Below are 25964 nucleotides of genomic sequence, written 5' to 3'. Positions count from 1 at the left end.
TATTACAAACTTGCTTTTATTCAAAGGTGAAATGCATCTATGTGGATTCCAATTTTGGGCTGGAATGTTCCTTAAAAGTGAAGAATTTCTTGCCAAAATTAATATATTATGCTATTGCCACAATGCAATGATTTATTGTTGAGTCCAAAAATGTGTCTACATTTCACTTCACTTGTTTTTCTACTTGAAAAAAAACATATATATTAAATTGGTCAGATAATATATTGAGTTAATTTACCCACAAATTCTCACTCCAGCAAACATTATACCCTTCACTCTATTATGAGATGAAACACTCCATATGCAAATTAATCATGACAAATTGGTATATGTGTATATGTCTGTTTTAATCAATCATCTCTTAAACTTGCTTTATACTAGAAAAGCTTTATAATACTACATAAATACTAAAGTGGAATTTTTGTAATTGTTAGTGAGACGGTATATTCAGATATTTACTTTAGGATACCTTTTAATAATGCCCACTTGGAGAGAAGCACCCTTTTAAATGGATAAAAAGGTAAAAATTTAAATGAACATGGGTGCATTTCATTTTTTAATAGAAGCATTTTTGAGATATACAATACTTGCATTACCAAAAATACTTCCAGTGAAAAGTATTACTTTTTTCAGCAGCATATGCACATATGTTGTGAGGGCCCAGCATTCAAAGCCATGCCTGCTCAGACACCTGGAGTTGGTGTCTATTGGATCTGTGAAGACAATTTGTGTCATACAAGCCACTTCTCACTCTCTAGTAGTAGTGCACTGGCCCTCACAGCATAAATGCATATGCCATTGAACGTTTTTGCTAATGGAAGTATATTACAAAGATGCTTTTATTTAAAATTGACATGCACATTTAAATTTTGTCCTTTCTATCCTTTTAAAGACCTACTGGATGACCGATGGCTATGAAAAGGGGAGGTGGAAAGACAGTTGAAATAAGTTGGTGAGAGTTTTGACTGATACAATGTTTTTTTCCATCACATCCATCTGTTGTTTATTAAAAAAATAAAGGCTAGTTCCAAAATATTTTGTCATGCCACTATAATATCAATTTGCTATCCTCATTGATTTTTATCAGATGTACTTGATGTCCTTTTTTTCAGGGGCGTTTAGGTGCTGTATCGTGTTTGCAGTTGGTCATTGACAATTTCAACGTTAATGATGACGTTATAGTCATTGGAGGGTATGTTAAAAAAAAAAGTAAAGAAAGCAGTTATACAAATGTAAGGTGCCTTAGATAGAATGTATACTTGATTATTTCAGCAAAAAACATATCTTTATCATTATTCAGACAATAAATGAAGAACTGTGTTTTTTAATCAATTATGTTATAGACTTCATTGATCCCTAACATAAATATATGCTAATTAATAATAATAATAGTGTAAACAAAAAAACGTGAAATACAGATGATGACATCAATCACCAATTTCCTGCATTGGAGTTGCCGCCAGCTTCAGTTACTCCTCCACTGTGTATATGCTGCAAATTTGTAGTGGTGGCGCTGAGCCCTCCAGGTAATGCCTCAATAAGGTATGGTTACTGGGCACCATGATTAAGTATCCTCTTAAGTGTCCACAAAAAGGAGTAGAACATGGTACAATAACATATATAATAATGGATAGTACTCACAGACTGAACAAAAAAATTCCACATTCAATGGACAACTCGTATGGAGAAAATTCAACTTTAATAAAATAACATTTCTCAAAGCATTTCGGTACACTCAACCTTTCTCAAGAGCAAAGTCTCAAAAAGCTTTGTTTTCTGAAGATTTAAAATTTGCTCTTGAGAAAGGTACAGTGTAGAGCTGAAGAGTGTTGGGAACGTTTATTTTATTAACGCTGATTTGTCTCCTTATGAGGTGTACCATTGCCCAGTTCATCGAATGCTGAATTATTCTCCTTATGAGTACTTCCCATTTAGTGCATTGGATGGTCATTACGTTATTGTATCATGTTATACTCCTTTCTTTGAGGTAAATTGATAACATAATGATTTAGCAGTATACAATATTGTTTTCACTTGTAGATGTGCCACAGACATATGTAGAAAAATATACAGTAAATCTTTCCAGAAAGCACACGCATGAAGCCACTGCACAAATGTGCTAGCTGTTCCTTAATTATTGCTGATGAACCAAATAGCTGTGTGTTGAAAAGTAGATTAGTAGTATGTAGTCAAAGCCTAAATGATTTACCAAAATTATTCCATGCAACATGGACATCTTGCTCTATGTGTATAAATGCAAAAGACCAGCTGCCCTTTACTAATGAGGAAAAAACCATGTAACAAGGACCAAGTTTAACAGACTGTTTGACGCAGAGAAATGTTGTGGAGAGCATTACACAATCTCCACAGCGGTATTTAGGTGCCTCTCTGTGTTTTTGATTCACAAATGGCTTATACCATGGAGAAGATTGTACCAAAATTTTGCAAACCCAACACCTTTGCCAGCACAAAGTTCTACCACGTCGATCAGTGGCATTTACTCCTGTAACTTTAGTCGTAAAAGGTAAAATATACCCGTACACTCCTTAGAAAGGTGAAACCTTAAGTGATTAATTTACGTGAGCACTATAAGCAAGTTCAGCAAGTTGTAATAATTGAGACCAATTGGTTTGTTGTAGATTTACATAGTGTCTTAGGTAAGTTTAGTGACTCTGATTTACATGTTCAGTTTGTCCATTGGACTGAGGATGGTAAGAAGTAGACAAAGAGCTGTTTGTTCCAAGTTGCTTACACAAAGCTTTCCAAAATTGAGAAACAAACTGTATTCCTGTATCAGAGGTTATATCAAGAGGTAATCCATGCAATTTTACATTATGAAGTAGAAAGAGATCAGATAAATTTCAAGCAGAAAGCAGAACAGGTAAAGCAGACATCCTTAAACTTGGCCCGCCAGAGATTTTGGAACTACATTTCCCATGATGCTCAGCCAGCATGTCAGCTGTCTGAGCATCATGGGAAATGTAGTTCCAAAACCTCTGGAGGGCTAAGTTTGAGGATGTCTGAGGTTAATGAACGAATGGGCTACTATTTAGATATAGTTGTTTCCTAGAGAAGGTGGTAAATCCGTAATGAAATTAATGATTATATGAGACCATTATAGGTGTGGTCTAGGCAGAGGTTGTAAAAGTCCAAAAGACAGGCAATTTGAAACTTAATTATAGGTACACACTATGCAGGCTGTCACAAAGTCTCTGCAACTATTTTATGTGGGTCTAGAATGGCCTTTGACCTCTTATTCTCTGGTTGGAACTATCTAGAAAGAGCATCACAAAGTTGTGTACATCCTTCTTCATAGAAGGCTACCAAACATGTTATTTTAATTTAAAAGGACCATTAATTCCAGGATGGCCTGCCTATATGTTGTCATGGGCCACTTCAAAAGTTTGATACAAAGATGAGTGGGTACAAAGAGGCGATTGGGAGGAGGAGTGCAGGTAGTTGACAAGTTCTTGAACCATTTGAAGTTCTTGTAAAACTGATGTAGATAGGAAACTATTTTATGTGCGTCTAGAATGGTCTCTGGAGTCTTAAGCTCTGGCTGGATATGTCTAGAAAGAGCATCTGCCTTAATTTGGATGCCTCTGATGTTGCTGCTGGATCTTTTTCCTGTTGTTCTCAAAATACCGTTTGTCTTTGAGACAATCATATAGGCGTCCCTGAAAAGCCGCTCTCAAAGCTGCTTGATCCCAAGATGTTTCAGCAGTACGAAACTCAATATCATATAGGGCCACCGAATACGCACCTTGACGGATATCTAGTAATCCAGCTTTAGCTGTGACAGATCTTCCGGTTTGTCAAACACAAAAGAAAAAATAGACATAAAAAATGTCAACATCATTCAGTAAAGGATCATTCTTCTCTAATGGTGGTGAAACCCAAGCTAGGGCTTTACCCTTTAATAAGGAGAAAATGAAGATTACTTTAGATGTTGCAGAGAAAAACATGGCAGAGTTGTTCCTAAAATGTAGACAACATTGATTTAAAAATCCTCAAACTCCTCTGCATTTTTTTCTAGCTATTGTGTGCAGTCTACAAGAGAGAAGAACAGAACTTTGATGAACTTTGTTGAAACCAGTCATTTCCCTGTGGTTTGTTGATATCTGCCATTTAACAAACACATGCAGACAGTTGCTAAGTATGCAGCTACCACTTAGATTGTAAGCTCTCAAGGGATAAGAGCCCTGCAATACTTCTGTCCCAGTCTGTGTTTCTTTTTACTTATTCTACCCCTGTAATGCTCTGGAATCTATTAGTGCCTTACAAATAAAAATAATAATTATGATAGATGAATGGTCAGGGCTTTTTTGTGGGGGTCCTCACCAGTACTGAGTACCACCACCTCTTCCATCTCATAACATGTAATATTTGTAATCATCATTTAAATATTCTAGTTTTCACAAGAGAGGGCTGAGAAATTATTTATTTTTTGTTTGTTTTTTACATAAAAATCACTGTGAATGACAAAATGAGTTCCCAATGTGTTTTTCAGGGATACCTTGTTTTTTGAAGACTTCCATCTTCGAGAAATTTTATCAAAATTTAAAACCCTTTATACAGACAGCCAAGAGACAAACTTAGTCCTCTCGTACCCCTGCAAGAATGAAGGTAAAGATACGCTATATGTGCTCCAATCTTTTTTTTTTTTTTTTAATATTTTTTATTGAAGTCATATGCAAATACAACAAGGGAAATTTGTCCCAAAACAATGACAGAAGAAAGGAAATACATTACCATCACAGTGATATTGCCAAATCGATTAATACAAGTTGTGTCTACCTGTACTACAATTCTAAGATAAATAAGAAGGACACAAGGGTAATTGTTAGTAAAAGTGGTAAGGCCTAAGTCGAATAAAGCGATGGAGTTGCCAAAAGGCCAACTGAGGCTGATTAAATATGGAAGAGGGATATTAGAAACCCTTTTGTCTATGGCATTAATAAGGGATTTGGACTCTTAATAATGAGACTTCAGTTTTGCAGTATAATAAAAGAACATAAATGAACCCCACCCTGTCACATATAATATAGCTTAAAATATCTATTTAGATAAAATTAAAACAAGGGGGGGGGTTAGTTATATGGGTATTTTTTGGGGGAGGGAAATGCAGCGGGCAAGAGCCGCTCGAAGTAAGGCAAAGGGGAGGATGGGAGGGATGGGAGGGCGGAGCTAGTCAGGGTATCAACTTAGTATGCAGTTTCTGGACTCTGGGCATTCAAATATAATATAAGGAGGATTGTCTCTCCGGAACACTATGAGTAATGATGCGAGAACTGGATAATGTCTTAAATTCTGTCATCATAGAGGTAATAAAGGGAAAAATAGCAGATATACATTTAATAACAAGTAGTTATCAATATTTATATATAAACATAAAGCCTCATGACAACTGATAAAACGGGCATCTGCATATCAAACATGTCAAGTAATTCGTAAAACTATATAGTGGTGAAATAAAAACATAGCAATAAAGGCTAAGACCATGCCTGACATGTGTAACCTGGAGAGCCACTGAGCCTGACAGTGATAGGGTAATATCATAGTTCCTGAGTTTTGGTCGATGTCTAAATATCACTGTACTATTAATATTGCTATGATCCCCACTAAACTGTGGAAAGTTAAAGTGTGAGACTAAAAATATTAAACAGATGTATAAAAGAGTTAAGCCATAAGTTTCTAGAAGGTAAACCCTAGGTATATTCTCCTACAAGCCTTACTTGTGTGTATCTTATAAGTAGGATCTGCACTAACTACCATAGCCAAGTAGGAAGTTAGGAAGGGGCGGACCATGAGGCTATTTATTTTTATAAATGATACACACTCCACAGTGACTCTTCATGTGAGAAAAAATTACTTAACATAATGTGCAGGGTAAGAAGCCCTGTATCTAGGAAGACACAGTACCTGCAAATCTATGTTTGGTGCTAATTTTGCATCCTTAACATCTAGAAGAAAATCTACTAGTCTCCTTGACATGAGAAGTTGAAACTGATATGTAAATAAAACCCATTCTGCAAACCACTAGAGAAGGCTAATTAAATTCAGGTGTGACAACTAGGTACACTCTATACAATTTCAAAATAATTGCAGAGTAATTCCCAACCGGGGTTCAACAGGTGAATACTAGCATATAAAGGAGCATGTGACAGTTGCTGCAGTATAAAGAGACTGTGATAATATGTTGTGTAATAAAGTTTAACCAATTCCCAGTCTTGTGTTAGGCAAATGTTCAATCAGTTGCGGTAAGGATGACACTAAATCAACCTAACAATCTGAACTGATTAAAATTAAAAGGAGAAGGTGTGGAGGGCAGGCAGGAGAATTGTGATAGTATATGCTAAGCTAAAATGTCGGTGTTAGATTGCGACTTATTCGTTATAGAGTATAAACAGTACACTACATAATATCCTAGTAAGTAGCTAGCCTAAATGTATATGGTAACACAAGCAAGCATAACAGTAGTAGTGTGTAAAGATTACTCATTCCAAGGCCTTGAGAATATTGAATATAATAGGTACAGAAACATCTGTACCTTAAGTTGCCCTAGTACTTAATAGGTCCCAGAATGCCAAGGAGCTTAACCACACTCTAGTTATTTTGTCAAGTAAGATTGTCCAAAGACTCAAACATACACAAGATGGATACTATAGGACATGGGGGGGGGAGGGGTGCAGAATTGGAAAGAGACTGTGAGCAATGGGAATCATAAATAAGTACCAAACATTAGTGTATATCTAAAGAGCTGAAGTAATATATATGCATATATAACGACTGAGATTCTGTTCCCAAATGCACCAGAACATATTACACACCCACAACCCCAGTACCATCTATCCAAAAACGAAGGAGATACAGACAACCTAAAACACATATTAGCAAAATAAGTGACATGGGAGCTAGTAACAGATAAGTAAGCTACAAAACCAGCTCCACACAAAAAAAAAAAACGCTAGGCACATTTAGTCAAAAATGTGGGAGTTGGTAAGGCTTTACCCTACTCCAGTTCTCAGTTTCTTAAAGCCAGGAGCTGCAGGAGAGTTCTGCCCAGGGACCAGGCTGTTACTGCGAAAATGGAGAATCCAGGTCTGTAATATGGATCTGGCTAGTGAGCCGACCCTGCGCAGTTTCCCTTCCTGCTTCATGACACCGAGTAAACTATCAGTAAGATACCTATTAGACTGGGGAGAGATGGTGCCAAAGCCGAAATTGCGGGGAGTCCCACAGCGATCTGAGGTCAGCACAGATCTCGGCACATCTGGGGCCACAGTAGGGAGGCCGACAGCATTCTCAGATAGCCTCGGATCGAACGTCTTACAGGCTGCTCCTTCCCACAGGCAAGCGGCATTATGTTGTGCATGTTGGATCCAGGGAGAGGAGGTCATAGGGATCCGGTGTAAGGGTGTCAGATCAGCAAGCTGTTTTACAACAATTAGAGCCGTATGTGTCTGTGTATGAGACCGGAGGTCCATCCGCTCTGTCTCCCTCACTGCCACTGCAGATGCCTCTTTATACTCTGAGCTGCAACGGATGATACTTTTTAGGGAGTTAAATTGGCTCATCAAGCGGTGGTCTAGTTCTATCAGGAGGGCTCTTATTTCTCCAAAATCCTCCATTATCTCGTGTTATAGCTGTTCAATCCTATCAGTTTAGGTTGCCTGAAAGCAATAGGAAGAGTGCAGTGTGCCGAATGATGGTTCAGACCTCGTGGCAGCAACCAAGGTTATAAGTTGTTAGCAGCAGTAGGCCCCAAATCGCAATGCCTCCGCAATTACTCCAGATCCCAGATATCTGAATTATGCTTCTTAAGAAGTAGGCAGAGGCAGTCTCCTTTAAGTCCTGTGCTTTTTGTGAGTTTAAATGGTTATTAAAATGGATATTTATACATGTTTAAGCTATTGTAGGAGAGGAGCTCCAAGCATACACGTCTGCTCTCTTTGGTTGTAGGCTCCGCCCCCTTTTTTTTTTTCTTTTTTTTTTTTTTTTAAAGTTGCAGATATCTGTAACTTGATTTTGATAAAAGATAATGACGCCACCAGTATTTGAAGTGTCTTTACAAAGAAGTTTTATTTTTTTATTTTAAATTACTTGATTAGCAAGGATACAATTTTATTTTGTGTAAGGGGCTTTACCTGCCATAAGATAGCCTTAGTTACAGTACATAACTACCATGATTTACCTAACAAAAAGACCCACATTACATTATATTGCTATACGGCTTGCACCTAAAGGGACAAGAAAGAATCTTCAAACATGAGTAAAGATTTTTTAATATATGGTTCTTTATATTAGTAAATTAGTGATGAAGTTTATTCCAAGTCTGATACTGCCATTAATATTGCGTTTTTATTTTGAATGGATGAACATTTTGCTGCTTTCTTACCATATTGTTAGGCAATGATTCTAAACCTTTTACCTTTTTTTGCTGTGTGGCACTCTTTTTGTACTTTGTGTAACACTCATTATAAATGTATTATAAAAAAATATATATATATTGTGAGCATACAAGAAAGTTTGCAGAACCTTTGGAATTTCCTGGATATTTGCATTTATTGCTCATAAAAGTGTGGTCTGCTCTGAGTAATAAACCAGCACAATATGTTAAGGACTTGTACTTTTTCTTGTGAAAACTAAACAAAGTTTAAATATTCACAGCCTAGGTTAGAAAACGTTTTTTTGAGTTAATGACTTCTGAAAGCTAATAGGAAAAGCATGTTCTAATCCATGAGATGTGATTGGAGTTGTAGGTTGTATGTGTCCTATCTTTTGAAAGTGCTCACAGATGTATTTAAAAAAAAGAACTGTTTGATAATCAGAAGACTTTAGAAGCATTGTAGAGATGAATAAAGCTAGAAAAGGCTACAAAACTATTACTTAAGTCCTGGGTGGTCATCAATCCACAATAAAAAAAACTTTGACAATTAAGAAAAGTCAGTACAGTTGTTAGTCTCTCTGGGATTTGTCATCCTGCAGAGGTCATAGCAACAGCAACATATAATGCTGAAGGAAGTAATAAATAATACTTTGGTAACTGCAAAACAACTTAAACAAAGCTTTTTAGCATAGAAGGAACCTAGAACAGAATAGTATCAAGAAATTTTACAGGAGAATATTAGGATTCGAGGTTGTCCGCTGAAGCTAAATATTAAATAATAGCAAAATAAATGAGTAGCAGAATGGATTAATGGGGCATTAAACACCTTGTTATTACAAGTCATTTCTGTTTTGTTGCTATAGAATAACATATCAGCCAAGTCTATAAATGTTTTTTAAAACAAATTAACATCCTTTTTGCTGCAATTGTTTTTTAATCGCCAAACTCCACTTTCCTTATTTGTGGGAGCCAATTAGGGCTTGAGTCTGCAGACAACAAGGCTAGTTGTTAGTGTAAAATGTATTGTTTTGCAGCTGTTGTCAGTTAAAGTTAATTAGGGAAAGGTAAGTAGCAGGGTTAGTCACAAGAAGTTAGCAGAGTGGATTTCAAGTTCTGAGTATACAAGCATCCTCAGTTTCCAGAGCTAAATTACATTAAAAGAGGCAAATAATAATCTTAAGGTGTTTACTGTCCCTTTAAACAGAGAAAACTTGTTCTGAAACGGATAAGTCTAGTCAAGATCTCGGCCCAATTGAGATGCTGTGACATGACTTAATGAGAGATATTCACTCAAGGAATCCCAAGAAATATCAATGAATGTTAATAGTTTTGTAAGGAAGAATGGTCTAAGGCGGACCAGCAGCTACAGGAAATGTTTGTTGGAAGTTATTGATGATTACTGAAATACTAGCAGTGCAAAATGCATGGGTTCACATACTCTTTTCAGCCTCGATTGTGATTGTTTTACAATGTGTTTAGTATTGACAAGAAGTACAGTTGTTTGCATGCTGTTGGTTTAAGCAAGTTATGTTGGTCTATTATTGTGACCTCATTTTATTAGTCATTAGAATCCAGTTCATTCCAGGGTTTCACAGGCTTTTTCTTCAAACTCTATACAGACAGCATCACACAATTTGATCTCTAAACAGCATTCAGGATTGAGTTTATATTCAGATTAAAATAGTCTGTTAGCCCTAACTGTGTGTGACACCCCTAGCAGAGATTATTGACAAACAAAGATATCAAGACACTGGTTGAGAATCACTGGCTAAATTGCCTTCATAGATTAATATGAGACCTGGACAGTCTTAAAAGGATAGATGGACTGGAGAGGACTCTTGAATTAACCCAAATATTTTCTCTACTTAGATTTAATTGTTTTGTGTTGTATTTCAATCAGAAACAAAAAAGTATGGCATTCTGGAAACAGATGAAAACTTGAAAGTCACTGCACTGCTGGAAAAGCCATCTGCTGAGGATACAACATCAAGACAAGCCGTAATATTTCTATCACTTATAAGTATTCTTTTGAGTCAGAAAATGTTTACAAAGGGATAATAATTATTGTTTTACTTGTAAAAATTGTATGAGCAGGCATAGCTGGAATGATTTTACCAGACTTTGGTCCCAACTATGGGGCCGATCATAAGCCTTTAAAAAACAATACCCAATAATTTTTGTACAGAATTTACAATTAAAGTCTATGGGGATTTTTGTAAAAGAATCATTTGACAACCTTTTATAATAAACCCCTATATTAGCAAAAGGGCATCAACACCTTGGAACTGGACTAAGCAGTCCAACCATTTTGTATGAGTCTTTTGTTTACTTTCCTATAAGATTCTGGCAGTTTTTAGGAACAAATTGTATATACAAGATCAAACGTTTTAGTGTTCTTAGAAGAAATAAAAAATGTTGCTTGAGAAATCAGAGTAATTGAGAAAAATATTTGTATACATAGGGGCATATGCATCAATGTGCGAGTGGACATGATACGAAGTAGCATATCATGTCCGATGCACATCGATAAATGCCTACACGCAGCTGGTGCAATGCCGCCCGCTAGCAAGAGGTGTCAATCAACCCGATTGTATTTGATCGGGTTGATTTCTGTCCACCTGCTTCATAACTTCTTTTTCAGGCTTGCCAGAAACTAGGGGCCTCAATCTCAATATAACCACTTACAGCATTTTTTTTAAATGTTTTCATTTTAGTGTCCATGTTTTTATGTGTTCTCAAAACACACACTACATCTTGTACAAGTGTTTCTTGAGGGGAAAAAGGTAAGTGCTATTTTATTCATGCATTTTGTCGTTGCTCATGTTAATTATGTGACTTTCTCGCATTTTGCCATGGCAACACATGTAGTAGGTTATTACATATGGAGATAACTTTATGCGTACCTTGAGGGAGAAACCTTCAAAAGCTTTTTTTATAATTTTCCTTCCTTCATCTACCTTTCAAAATGTACTTTATCCTTTTGAATAATGGTACATTGTACTATATTTTTTAATTATAATTTTGTTCTAAATGACCCCTTACAGCCCTTAGTCTGTATACAATATTGTACAATTTACCACCTTTTTAGCAATGTAACTTCTTATTTAATCTCTATTTACATCCTAAACCAACAATTTCAATATTGCTCTAATGCCATATAAGTAACATACATCTTGTTGCCCTACTGTGAGTCCTATACACATGCTCTAATACTTACGGTGGTGTATCCACAAATAAGAAAGTTGTGTTTAACCTTTTCAAAGTTCTCTCTCTCTCTTTTTTCTCTCTCCTAAAAGAAAATAACATTTGTATGTATGGATAATGAGGTGTCTCTTCACCAAAAAGAGCTTGGATAGTCTTGCTTATGAGCCAGTGAGTGTCTATCCCACAGACTAGCTATATACAGACATTAAAGGGACACTGAACCCACATTTTTTCGTTTGTGATTCAGATAGAGCATGCAATTTTTTTTAATATTTTTTTTATTTATATCCAGCAATGTGTACAATCAAATAAATTCAACCTTTTTATGCCACGCACGACCAGGTATAACATAATGTACTACAGGTCTAAAAAAAAAAAAAAAAGGGTTCCAAACATCAAATTCCACTTTCTCTTAACAATTCAATAATACCCTTTAGTATAATATTTGTACACATAATTGGGATTTTTATATTTTTAGATAGACATGACAAAAATTTAAACACTTGTTAACTAAACAGAATCATAACGAAACAAAGAAAGAAGAAAAAAAAAAAGAGGGGGGGAGGGGAAAAAAGGAGAAATCAACTTTTGGCTGCGGAGAGTCACCACATTCCCAGAAGGACCAATTCCGTATCTCTGAATGGATAGATTAAATATTCTATCTCACTAGGGGGTAGAGTTTTAATAAAATTCGACCACTTGGAGAAGAAAGTCTTCACGTCTTGATTATTTTGAAGATTAGTGTCAAGTTGTTCAATGATACACTGCTTCTTTAGAGCATGCAATTTTAAGCAACTTTCTAATTTACTCATATTATCAATTTTTCTTCATTCACTTGCTATATTTATTTGAAAAAGAAGGCATCTAAGCTTCTTTTTTGGTTCAGTACTCTGGACAGCACTTTTTATTGGTGGATGAATTTATCCACCAATCAGCAAGAATAACCCATGTTATTCACCAAAAATGGGCCAGCATCTAAACTTACATTCTTGCATTTCAAATAAAGATACCAAAAGAATGAAGAAAATTTGACAATAGGAGTAAATTAGAAAGTTGCTTAAAAGTGCATGCTCTATCTGAATCACAAAAGAAAAAATTTGGGTTCAGTGTCCCTTTAACTTCCTGTTAGTATCAAAATAAACATTACATCCTTTTTCATGCAAATTTGCTTTTAACATATTAACCCCTTAATGACATACGTCGTACAGGGTACGTCTTGCACAAACTGGTCTTTAAAGACCAGCGACGTACCCTGTACGACGTTGGGGATTAAAGCGTCTGGAAGCGATCCTGATCGCTTCCAGGCGCTTTCCGGTTATTGCAGTGATGCCTCGATATCGAGGCATCCTGCAATAACAGTTTTTCCCCATCCGATGCATGGCCGCAATCAGTGGGTGGGAGGCAAGTGGGCGGCCATCGATGGCTTGAGGTGGGCGGGATCATGGACGGGGTAGCTGGGGGCGCGCACGGGGGGAGGCGGGTGCGTACACGGGGAGGGAGCGGGTGGGAACCATTACACTATGGAACAATTTGTTTAAATTAAGTGGGAGAGAGTGGGATTAAAATTTTTAATATTAATAATCTAAGTGATCTGGGAAGGGGTGGGGGTTTAGTCTTGGGGGGGAAGCTACACTACAGAAAAGTGGGAAAAAATAAAAAAATATATATTTTGTTGTAAACTGGGTACTGGCAAACAGCTGCCAGTACCCAAGATGGCTCCCAAAAATGTAGAGGGGGAGGGTTAGAGAGCTGTTTGGGGGGTATTTTAGTACTGGCAGACTTTCTAACAGTACTTAAGATGGCGGGGACAATTGTGGGGTGGGGGAGGGAAGAGAGCTGTTTGGGAGGGATCAGGGGGTCTGATGTGTCAGGTGGTAGGCTGATCTCTACACTAAAGCTAAAATTAACCCTGCAAGCTCCCTACAAGATCCCTAATTAACCCCTTCACTGCTAGACATAATACACGTGTGATGTGCAGCGGCATTTAGCAGCCTTCTAATTACCAAAAAGCATCGCCAAAGCCATATATGTCTGCTATTTCTGAACAAAGGGTATCCCAGAGAAGCATTTACAACCATTTGTGCCATAATTGCACAAGCTGTTTGTAATTAATTTCAGTGAAAAACCTAAATTTGCAAAAAATGTAACGTTTTTTTTAAATTTGATCGCATTTGGCGGTGAAATGGTGGCATTAAATATACCAAAATGGGCCTAGATCAATACTTTAGGTTGTCTACTACACTTCACTAAAGCTAAAATTAACTCTACAAGCTCCTTACATGCTCCCTAATTAACCCCTTCACTGCTGGGCATAATACACGTGTGGTGCGCAGTGGCATTTAGCAGCCTTCTAATTACCAAAAAGCAACGCCAAAGCCATATAAGTCTGCTATTTCTGAACAAAGGGGATCCCAGAGAAGCATTTGCAACCATTTATGCCATAATTGCACAAGTTGTTTGTAAATAATTTCTGTGAGAAACCTAAAGTTTGTGAAAAAATGTGTGAAAAAGTGAACAATTTTTTTTATTTGATCGCATTTGGCGGTGAAATGGTGGCATGAAATATACCAAAATGGGCCTAGATCAATACTTTGGGATGTCTTCTAAAAAAAAAATATATACATGTCAAGGGATATTCAGGTATTCCTGACAGATATCAGGGTTCCAATGTAACTAGCGCTCATTTTGAAAAAAAGTGGTTTCGAAATAGCAAAGTGCTACTTGTATTTATTGCCCTATAACTTGCAAAAAAAGCAAAGAACATGTTAACATTGGGTATTTCTAAACTCAGTACAAAATTTAGAAACTAAGCATGGTTGTTTTTGGTGGTTGTAGATGTGTAGCAGATTTTGGGGGTCAAAGTTAGAAAAGGTGTGTTTTTTCCATTTTTTCCTCATATTTTATAATTTTTTTAATAGTAAATTATAAGATATGATGAAAATAATGGTATCTTTAGAAAGTCCATTTAGTGGCGAGAAAAATGGTATATAATATGTGTGGGTACGGTAAATGAGTAAGAGGAAAATTACAGCTAAACACAAACACTGCAGAAATGTAAAAATATCCCTGGTCTTTAAGGGAAAGAAATTGAAAAATGGCCTTGTCCTTAAGGGGTTAATAACCACTGTGTTTTTTCAAATATGCATGAAATGTGTTGCTTCCTTTATGAAAATGTATGTAACTGAGCATGCCCTTTCCATCTATGTAAAGAAAAAATATGATTATTGGATCAGATAAAACTCTAATTATAAAATAGGAATAATGTATGTAAAAGTTATGTAGGTAAATAGAAGCATGTATGGCTCATGCTTTCAAATGAGATTATACAGTTTATGTTAAGTAGCATTTGCATTGATTATGGATATAGAGGAATTGTTTGTTTTTCTGCTGCTCAGAGCATACAGAAATAAATACTGAGTAATCTGCAATTCTTACTTTCTATACTGAGGTGAGTTTGCTCCATTTTCACTGTAAGACGCACCAAAATACTCTGCAGAGGACGTGCACGTCTGGGGCGCTACATAGTGTTCAGTTTACCTTCCTGCAAATAGGTCATTTAGGGTTATATAATGAATTACTTTTTCTTTTTTTTTAGAGCTCACCACTAGAAGAAAAAGATGCTCCTGGTAATCTTTTATCATGGCTTGTAAAAAGGTAATTAAATCAGATGTATGGCAGATAATACACATCATTGCATAAGTAGGATTTATGTGTGTTTATTTTACACTGTTGATCGCCTCACACAGCTTTACAGAGATGACTGAATGGCTAAAATACACATAAAATATGCTGTAGATAATGTACAGAGCCTGGGCTAGATCCTGTTCTTGCCACTACTTATATTAGTGGGTGGATGGATATTGACAACCATACTGCCATCTACTGTGTCTTGCGCTTGATCAAGCTCCTAATGAAGTAGCCAACAGCTTCACAGATTTTAAACTGAGATTACTAATCTATTACAGTGTATAATACCTTACACAATTAATTGTGCGCTCTTGCAATATCGGTCCATACCCTTTTCTCTCTTGTACATTATACAGGAAGCAGTAGATAATCTAGTCTAATGGGCTCATTTTAAGCTACCTCATGCAGGAACACTGAAACTTTATACTTTTAAATTGGAAGCTCTTTTTCCACCCACTTACATATCTCTTCATTTTTTTATGATGGATGCCTGTTTAAAGGGACATGAAACTCATATTTGTTCTTTCATGATTCAGAGAGAGCATACAATTGTAAACAACTTTCAAATGTACTTCTATTACCTAATTTGCTTCCTTTACTTGGTATCCTTTGTTGAAAAGCATACCTAGGTAGGCTCCAGAGCAGAGGAGCTATCTGCTGTACATACAGTATATGCCTATTGTCACTGGCTCACCCGTTTCAGCACCCTGGATAGTGCTTGCCGATTGGTGGCTACATTTAGCCATCCAATCAACAAGCGCAACCTAGGTGTTCAACCTAATATGGGCCGGCTCCAAAGCTTTCATTCCTGCTTTTTCAAATAAAGATAGCAAGAGAATAAAGAAATATTTATAATGGAGTAAATTAGAAAGTTGCTTAAAATTGCATGCTCTATCCAAATCATGAAAGAACAAATTTGAGTTTAGTGTCCCTTTAAGCCAGAGCTTTCCAAACGTTTTATGTTGGTGACGCACTTTTTAGACCTACACCATTTTGTGACACAGTAATTCAGTTGTACTAGCAACCAGGAGGTTAAACTAACTTGAGACATGGACACATACATAAATTATATAATAACGAAATGTATTTACAAGTAACAGTATGTATGTGCAAGAATGAAAAAAGTTTAAAGGGACAGCCTACACAATATTTATTGTTTTAAAAGATAGATAATCCCTTTATTACCCATTCCCTAGTTTTGCATAACCAACACAGTTATATAAATACACATTTTACCTCTGTGATTGCCTTGTATCTAAGCCTCTGCAAACTGCCCCCTTATTTCAGTTTTTTTGACAGACTTGCATTTTAGCCAATCAGTGCTGGCTCATAGTAACTCCACGTGCGTGAGCACAGTGTTATCTATATGAAACACATGAACTAACACCCTCTAGTGGTGAAAAACTGTCAAATTGCCCTGAGCTAAGAGGGGGCCTTCAAGGGCTTAGAAATTAGCATATGAACCTCCTAGATTTAGCTTTCAACTAAGAATACCAAGAGAACAAAGCAAAATTGGTGATAGAAGTAAATTGGAAAATTGTTTAAAATTACATGCCCTATCTGAATAATGAAAGTTTGTTTTGGACTAGACTGTCCTGTTGATGCAAATTGCCAGAAATGTATACTTCAACATTGTAGTCAGCAATACCTAGCCTAATGTATTTAGGTGGAATCAATAATGTAAACATATACTTGGTTTATAGAGCTTATAGTATCTTTTCTCTTGTTAGGTGTATCCAGTCCACTGATCATCCAGTACTTGTGGGATATTCTCCTTCCCAACAGAAAGTTGCAAGAGGATCACCCACATCAGAGCTGCTATATAGCTCCTCCCCTAACTGCCATATCCAGTCATTCTCTTGCAAGCTCTCAACATAGCTGGAGGTAGTAAGAAGAAAGTGGTAAAATATAGTTAGTTTTTTCTTCAATCAAAAGTTTATTGTTTTTAAATGGTACCGGAGTGTACTATTTTATCTCAGGCAGCATTTAGAAGAAGAATCTGCCTGCATTTTTCTATGATCTTAGCAGAAGTAACTAAGATCCACTGCTATTCTCACATATGTCTGAGGAGTGAGGTAACTTCAGAGGGAGAATGGCGTGCAGGGTATCCTGCAATAAGGTATGTGCAGTTAAATTTTTCTAGGGATGGAATTTGCTAGAAAATGCTGCTGATACCGGATTAATGTAAGTTAAAGCCTAAATACAGTGATTTAATAGCGACTAGTATCAGGCTTGCTATCAGAGGTATATACTCTGATTAATGTGCAATATAAAACGTTTGCTGGCATGTTTAATCGTTTTTATATATGCTTTGGTGATAAAACTTATTGGGGCCTAGTTTTTTTCCACATGGCTGGCTTTATTTTTGCCTAGAAACAGTTTCCTGAGGCTTTCCACTGTTATAGTATAAAAGTTGCAGTTGGTGCAGTTAAAATTACAAACTGTGACATTCAGCTTCCCTCAGCAGTCCCCTGCATGCTATAGGACATCTCTGAAGGGCTCAAAAAGCTTCAAAAGTAGGAGCTGTGGCAGTTGTTATGACTGTTTAAAAAACATATTTTTCGTTTTGTTAATCTGTTTTTTTTATTAAGGGGTTAATCATCCATTTGCAAGTGGGTGCAATGCTCTGCTAACTTGTTACATACACTGTAAAAATTTCGTTAGTTTAACTGCCTTTTTTCACTGTTATTTCAAATTTTGGCAAAATTTGTTTCTCTTAAAGGCACAGTAACGTTTTTTTATATTGCTTGTTAACTTGATTTAAAGTGTTTTCCAAGCTTGCTAGTCTCATTGCTAGTCTGTATAAACATGTCTGACATAGAGGAAACTCCTTGTTCATTATGTTTAAAAGCCATGGTGGAACCCCATAGGAGAATGTGTACTAAATGTATTGATTTAATTTTAAACAATAAAGATCAGCTGTTATCTTTAAAAGAATTATCACCAGAGGATTCTGACGAGGGGGAAGTTATGCCGACTAACTCTCCCCACGTGTCGGACCCTTTGACTCCCGCTCAAGGGACTCACGCTAAAATGGCGCCAAGTACATCAAAGACGCCCATAGCGATTACTTTGCAGGACATGGCGGCAATCATGGATAATACCCTGTCAGCGGTATTAGGCAGACTGCCTGAATTCAGAGGAAAGTGCGATAGCTCTGGGGTTAGACGTAATATAGAGCGTAGATACAAGGTGGATGAAGGATACTCGGCAATCCTGTGCAGTAGTAAAAAACTTTTTCTTTATTTATGAAGACCACTTTAAAAGACAGATGTCAGCTTCATTCCTCCAAATACTATATACAGCACACTTTGAACAAGCAGTAGGTTGGTGGTCACTAATGCTGACGCGTTTCGGCTCCCCACGCTGTAGTCATAGCAAGTAATATAGAGCGTGCAGATGTTTTAAGGCCCATGTCTGATACTGCTTCACAATATGCAGAAGCTGAGGAAGAGCTTCAGTCTGTGGGTGACGTCTCTGACTCGGGGAAACCTGATTCAGATATGTCTACTTTTAAATTTAAGCTTGAGAACCTCCGGGTGTTGCTTGGAGAGGTTTTAGCTGCTCTGAATGACTGTGACACAATTGCAGTGCCGGAGAAATTGTGTAGACTGGATAAATACTACGCGGTGCCGGTGTGTACTGACGTTTTTCCAATACCTAAAAGGTTTACAGAAATTATTACTAAGGAGTGGGACAGACCCGGTGTGCCGTTTCCCCCCCCCCTCCTATTTTTAGAAAAATGTTTCCAATAGACGCCACCACACGGGACTTATGGCAGACGGTCCCTAAGGTGGAGGGAGCAGTTTCTACTTTAGCAAAGCGTACCACTATCCCTGTCGAGGTCAGTTGTGCTTTTTCAGATCCAATGGATAAAAAATTAGAAGGTTACCTTAAGAAAATGTTTATTCAACAAGGTTTTATCCTGCAGCCCCTTGCATGCATTGCTCCTGTCACTGCTGCTGCGGCGTTCTGGTTTGAGTCTCTGGAAGAGGCCTTTCAGACAGCTACTCCATTGACTGAAATACTTGACAAGCTTAGAACACTTAAGCTAGCTAATTCTTTTGTTTCTGATGCCATTGTTCATTTGACTAAACTAACGGCTAAGAATTCTGGATTCGCTATCCAGGCGCGTAGGGCGCTATGGCTTAAATCTTGGTCAGCTGACGTGACTTCAAAGTCTAAATTACTTAACATTCCCTTCAAGGGGCAGACCCTATTCGGGCCTGGTTTGAAGGAAATTATTGCTGACATTACTGGAGGTAAGGGTCATACCCTTCCTCAGGACAGGGCCAAATCAAGGGCCAAACAGTCTAATTTTCGTGCCTTTCGAAACTTCAAGGCAGGTGCAGCATCAACTTCCTCTGCTACAAAACAAGAGGGAACTTTTGCGCAATCCAAGCCGGCCTGGAAATCTAACCAGGCCTGGAGCAAAGGCAAGCAGGCCAGAAAGCCTGCTGCTGCCTCTAAGACAGCATGAAGGAACGGCCCCCTATCCGGCAATGGATCTAGTAGGGGGCTGACTTTCTCTCTTCGCCCAGGTGTGGGCAAGAGATGTTCAGGATCCCTGGGCGTTGGAGATCATATCTCAGGGATATCTTCTGGACTTCAAAGCTTCCCCCCCACAAGGGAGATTTCACCTTTCGAGATTATCTGTAAACCAGATAAAGAAAGAGGAATTCTTACGCTGTGTGCAAGACCTCCTAATAATGGGAGTGATCCATCCAGTTCCACAGATGGAACAAGGACAGGGATTTTATTCAAATCTGTTTGTGGTTCCCAAAAAAGAGGGAACCTTCAGACCAATTTTGGATCTAAAGATCTTAAACAAATTCCTCAGAGTTCCATCATTCAAAATGGAAACTATTCGGACAATCCTACCTATGATCCAGGAGGGTCAGTACATGACCACAGTGGATTTGAAGGATGCTTACCTTCACATACCGATTCACAAAGATCATCATCGGTTCCTAAGGTTTGCCTTTCTAGACAGGCATTACCAGTTTGTGGCTCTTCCCTTCGGGTTAGCTACAGCCCCAAGAATGTTTACAAAGGTTCTGGGGTCTCTTCTGGCGGTCCTAAGACCACGGGGCATAGCAGTGGCCCCTTATCTAGACGACATCCTGATACAGGCGTCAAACTTCCAAATTGCCAAATCTCATACGGACATAGTGTTGGCATTTCTGAGGTCGCATGGGTGGAAAGTGAACGAGGGAAAGAGTTCTCTATCACCCCTCACAAGGGTTTCCTTCCTAGGAACTCAGATTCTGTAGAAATGAAAATTTACCTGACGGAGTCCAGGTTATCAAAGCTTCTAAATTCCTGCCGTGTTCTTCACTACATTCCGCGCCCTTCGGTGGCTCAGTGCATGGAAGTGATCGGCTTAATGGTAGCGGCGATGGACATAGTGCCATTTGCGCGCCTACATCTCAGACCGCTGCAATTATGCATGCTCAGTCAGTGGAATGGGGATTACACAGATTTGTCCCCTCTGCTAAATCTGGATCAAGAGACCAGAGATTCTCTTCTCTGGTGGCTATCTCGGGTCCATCTGTTTGCTGGCATGTTTAATCGTTTTTATATATGCTTTGGTGATAAAACTTATTGGGGCCTAGTTTTTTTCCACATGGCTGGCTTTATTTTTGCCTAGAAACAGTTTCCTGAGGCTTTCCACTGTTATAGTATAAAAGTTACAGTTGGTGCAGTTAAAATTACAAACTTTGACATTCAGCTTCCCTCAGCAGTCCCCTGCATGCTATAGGACATCTCTGAAGGGCTCAAAAAGCTTCAGAAGTAGGAGCTGTGGCAGTTGTTATGACTGTTTAAAAAACATATTTTTCGTTTTGTTAATCTGTTTTTTTTATTAAGGGGTTAATCATCCATTTGCAAGTGATGCAATGCTCTGCTAACTTGTTACATACACTGTAAAAATTTCGTTAGTTTAACTGCCTTTTTTCACTGTTATTTCAAATTTTGGCAAAATTTGTTTCTCTTAAAGGCACAGTAACGTTTTTTTATATTGCTTGTTAACTTGATTTAAAGTGTTTTCCAAGCTTGCTAGTCTCATTGCTAGTCTGTATAAACATGTCTGACATAGAGGAAACTCCTTGTTCATTATGTTTAAAAGCCATGGTGGAACCCCATAGGAGAATGTGTACTAAATGTATTGATTCAATTTTAAACAATAAAGATCAGCTGTTATCTTTAAAAGAATTATCACCAGAGGATTCTGACGAGGGGGAAGTTATGCCGACTAACTCTCCCCACGTGTCGGACCCTTTGACTCCCGCTCAAGGGACTCACGCTAAAATGGCGCCAAGTACATCAAAGACGCCCATAGCGATTACTTTGCAGGACATGGCGGCAATCATGGATAATACCCTGTCAGCGGTATTAGCCAGACTGCCTGAATTCAGAGGAAAGCGCGATAGCTCTGGGGTTAGACGTAATACAGAGCGTGCAGATGTTTTAAGGCCCATGTCTGATACTGCTTCACAATATGCAGAAGCTGAGGAAGAGCTTCAGTCTGTGGGTGACGTCTCTGACTCGGGGAAACCTGATTTAGATATGTCTACTTTTAAATTTAAGCTTGAGAACCTCCGGGTGTTGCTTGGAGAGGTTTTAGCTGCTCTGAATGACTGTGACACAATTGCAGTGTCGGAGAAATTGTGTAGACTGGATAAATACTACGCGGTGCCGGTGTGTACTGACGTTTTTCCAATACCTAAAAGGTTTACAGAAATTATTACTAAGGAGTGGGACAGACCCGGTGTGCCGTTTTCCCCCCCCTCCTATTTTTAGAAAAATGTTTCCAATAGACACCACCACACGGGACTTATGGCAGACGGTCCCTAAGGTGGAGGGAGCAGTTTCTACTTTAGCAAAGCGTACCACTATCCCTGTCGAGGACAGTTGTGCTTTTTCAAATCCAATGGATAAAAACTTAGAAGGTTACCTTAAGAAAATGTTTATTCAACAAGGTTTTATCCTGCAGCCCCTTGCATGCATTGCTCCTGTCACTGCTGCTGCGGCGTTCTGGTTTGAGTCTCTGGAAGAGGCCTTTCAGACAGCTACTCCATTGACTGAAATACTTGACAAGCTTAGAACACTTAAGCTAGCTAATTATTTTGTTTCTGATGCCATTGTTCATTTGACTAAACTAACGGCTAAGAATTCTGGATTCGCCATCCAGGCGCGTAGGGCGCTATGGCTTAAATCTTGGTCAGCTGACGTGACTTCAAAGTCTAAATTACTTAACATTCCCTTCAAGGGGCAGACCCTATTCGGGCCTGGTTTGAAGGAAATTATTGCTGACATTACTGGAGGTAAGGGTCATACCCTTCCTCAGGACAGGGCCAAATCAAGGGCCAAACAGTCTAATTTTCGTGCCTTTCGAAACTTCAAGGCAAGTGCAGCATCAACTTCCTCTGCTACAAAACAAGAGGGAACTTTTGCGCAATCCAAGCCGGCCTGGAAATCTAACCAGGCCTGGAGCAAAGGCAAGCAGGCCAGAAAGCCTGCTGCTGCCTCTAAGACAGCATGAAGGAACGGCCCCCTATCCGGCAACGGATCTAGTAGGGGGCTGACTTTCTCTCTTCGCCCAGGTGTGGGCAAGAGATGTTCAGGATCCCTGGGCGTTGGAGATCATATCTCAGGGATATCTTCTGGACTTCAAAGCTTCCCCCCCACAAGGGAGATTTCACCTTTCGAGATTATCTGTAAACCAGATAAAGAAAGAGGAATTCTTACGCTGTGTGCAAGACCTCCTAATAATGGGAGTGATCCATCCAGTTCCACAGATGGAACAAGGACAGGGATTTTATTCAAATCTGTTTGTGGTTCCCAAAAAAGAGGGAACCTTCAGACCAATTTTGGATCTAAAGATCTTAAACAAATTCCTCAGAGTTCCATCATTCAAAATGGAAACTATTCGGACAATCCTACCTATGATCCAGGAGGGTCAGTACATGACCACAGTGGATTTGAAGGATGCTTACCTTCACATACCGATTCACAAAGATCATCATCGGTTCCTAAGGTTTGCCTTTCTAGACAGGCATTACCAGTTTGTGGCTCTTCCCTTCGGGTTAGCTACAGCCCCAAGAATTTTTGCAAAGGTTCTGGGGTCTCTTCTGGCGGTCCTAAGACCACGGGGCATAGCAGTGGCCCCTTATCTAGACGACATCCTGATACAGGCGTCAAACTTCCAAATTGCCAAATCTCATACGGACATAGTGTTGGCATTTCTGAGGTCGCATGGGTGGAAAGTGAACGAGGGAAAGAGTTCTCTATCACCCCTCACAAGGGTTTCCTTCCTAGGAACTCAGATTCTGTAGAAATGAAAATTTACCTGACGGAGTCCAGGTTATCAAAGCTTCTAAATTCCTGCCATGTTCTTCACTACATTCCGCGCCCTTCGGTGGCTCAGTGCATGGAAGTGATCGGCTTAATGGTAGCAGCGATGGACATAGTGCCATTTGCGCGCCTACATCTCAGACCGCTGCAATTATGCATGCTCAGTCAGTGGAATGGGGATTACACAGATTTGTCCCCTCTGCTAAATCTGGATCAAGAGACCAGAGATTCTCTTCTCTGGTGGCTATCTCGGGTCCATCTGTCCAAAGGTATGACCTTTCGCAGGCCAGATTGGACAATTGTAACAACAGATGCAGCCTTCTAGGTTGGGGTGCAGTCTGGAATTCCCTGAAGGCTCAGAATAAATATTCTGGAGTTAAGAGCAATATTCAATGCTCTTCTAGCTTGGCCTCAGTTAGCAACCCTGAGGTTCATCAGATTTCAGTCGGACAACATCATGACTGTGGCTTACATCAACCATCAAGGGGGGACCAGGAGCTCCCTAGCGATGTTAGAAGTCTCCAAGATAATTCGCTGGGCAGAGACTCACTCTTGCCATCTATCAGCGATCCATATCCCAGGTGTAGAAAACTGGGAGGCGGATTTTCTAAGTCATCAGACTTTTCATCCGGGGGAGTGGGAACTCCATCCGGAGGTGTTTGCTCAATTGGTTCATCGTTGGGGCACACTAGAATTGGATCTCATGGCATCTCGCCAGAACGCCAAGCTTCCTTGTTACGGATCCAGGTCCAGGGACCCAGAAGCGACGCTGATAGATGCTCTAGCAGCACCGTGGTTCTTCAACCTGGCTTATGTGTTTCCACCGTTTCCTCTGCTCCCTCGACTGATTGCCAAAATCAAACAGGAGAGAGCATCGGTGATCTTGATCGCGCCTGCGTGGCCACACAGGACCTGGTATGCAGACCTGGTGGACATGTCATCCTTTCCACCTTGGCCTCTGCCTCTGAGACAAAACCTTCTACTACAAGTTCCTTTCAATCATCCAAATCTAATTTCTCTGAGACTGACTGCCTGGAGATTGAACGCTTGATTTTATCAAGGCGTGGCTTCTCCGAGTCAGTCATTGATACCTTAATACAGGCACGAAAGCCTGTAACCAGGAAAATCTACCATAAGATATGGCGCAAATATCTTCATTGTTGTGAATCCAAGAATTACTCATGGAGTAAGGTTAGGATTCCTAGGATATTGTCCTTTCTCCAAGAGGGTTTGGATAAAGGATTATCAGCTAGTTCTTTAAAGGGACAGATTTCTGCTCTGTCTATCCTTTTGCACAAGCGTCTGGCAGAGGTTCCAGACGTCCAGGCATTTTGTCAGGCTTTGGTTAGAATTAAGCCTGTGTTTAAACCTGTTGCTCCTCCATGGAGCTTACACTTGGTTCTTAAGGTTCTTCAAGGAGTTCCGTTTGAACCCCTTCATTCCATTGATATCAAACTTTTATCTTGGAAAGTTCTGTTTTTGATGGCTATTTCCTCGGCTCATAGAGTCTCTGAGTTATCAGCTTTACAATGTGATTCTCCTTATCTGATTTTCCATACAGATAAAGTAGTTCTGCGTACAAAACCTGGGTTTTTACCTAAGGTAGTTTCCAACAAGAATATCAATCAAGAGATTGTTGTTCCATCATTGTGTCCTAATCCTTCTTCAAAGAAGGAATGACTTTTACATAATTTGGACGTAGTCCGTGCTTTAAAGTTTTACTTACAAGCGACTAAAGATTTTCGTCAAGCATCTTCCCTGTTTGTTGTTTACTCTGGACAGAGGAGAGGTCAAAAGGCTTCGGCAACCTCTCTTTCTTTTTGGCTTCGGAGCATAATACGCTTAGCCTATGAGGCTGCTGGACAGCAGCCCCCTGAAAGGATTACAGCTCATTCTACTAGAGCTGTGGCTTCCACCTGGGCCTTTAAAAATGAGGCTTCTGTTGAACAGATTTGCAAAGCAGCGACTTGGTCTTCGCTTCATACCTTTTCAAAATTTTACAAATTTGATACTTTTGCTTCTTCGGAGGCTATTTTTGGGAGAAAGGTTCTACAGGCAGTGGTTCCTTCCGTTTAAGTACCTGCCTTGTCCCTCCCTTCCTCCGTGTACTTTAGCTTTGGTATTGGTATCCCACAAGTAATGGATGATCCGTGGACTGGATACACCTAACAAGAGAAAACATAATTTATGCTTACCTGATAAATTTATTTCTCTTGTGGTGTATCCAGTCCACGGCCCGCCCTGTCCTTTTAAGGCAGGTCTAAATTTTAAACTACAGTCACCACTGCACCCTATGGTTTCTCCTTTCTCGGCTAGTTTCGGTCGAATG

At 39.0% G+C, this 25964-nt stretch overlaps 1 protein-coding gene across 2 annotated transcripts in view; it reads left to right on the top strand.

Moving 5' to 3' along the window:
- LOC128645551 (UTP--glucose-1-phosphate uridylyltransferase-like) overlaps window positions 1-25964 on the top strand; it is a 71205-nt gene that overhangs the window by 42907 nt on the left and 2334 nt on the right. For both annotated transcript variants that reach the window (XM_053698604.1, XM_053698603.1), the window contains 5 exons: window positions 1113-1192; window positions 4511-4626; window positions 10290-10387; window positions 11104-11172; window positions 15189-15247. In XM_053698604.1, coding sequence (XP_053554579.1) covers window positions 1113-1192; window positions 4511-4626; window positions 10290-10387; window positions 11104-11172; window positions 15189-15247 — 422 coding nt within the window. The remainder of the gene's footprint in view (window positions 1-1112; window positions 1193-4510; window positions 4627-10289; window positions 10388-11103; window positions 11173-15188; window positions 15248-25964) is intronic.

This window comes from Bombina bombina, chromosome 1 (genome assembly GCF_027579735.1).
Source record: "Bombina bombina isolate aBomBom1 chromosome 1, aBomBom1.pri, whole genome shotgun sequence".
Taxonomy (NCBI): domain Eukaryota; kingdom Metazoa; phylum Chordata; class Amphibia; order Anura; family Bombinatoridae; genus Bombina; species Bombina bombina.
Note: the sequence above shows the minus strand (reverse complement) of the source record. Positions and strands in the feature narration are given on the sequence as shown.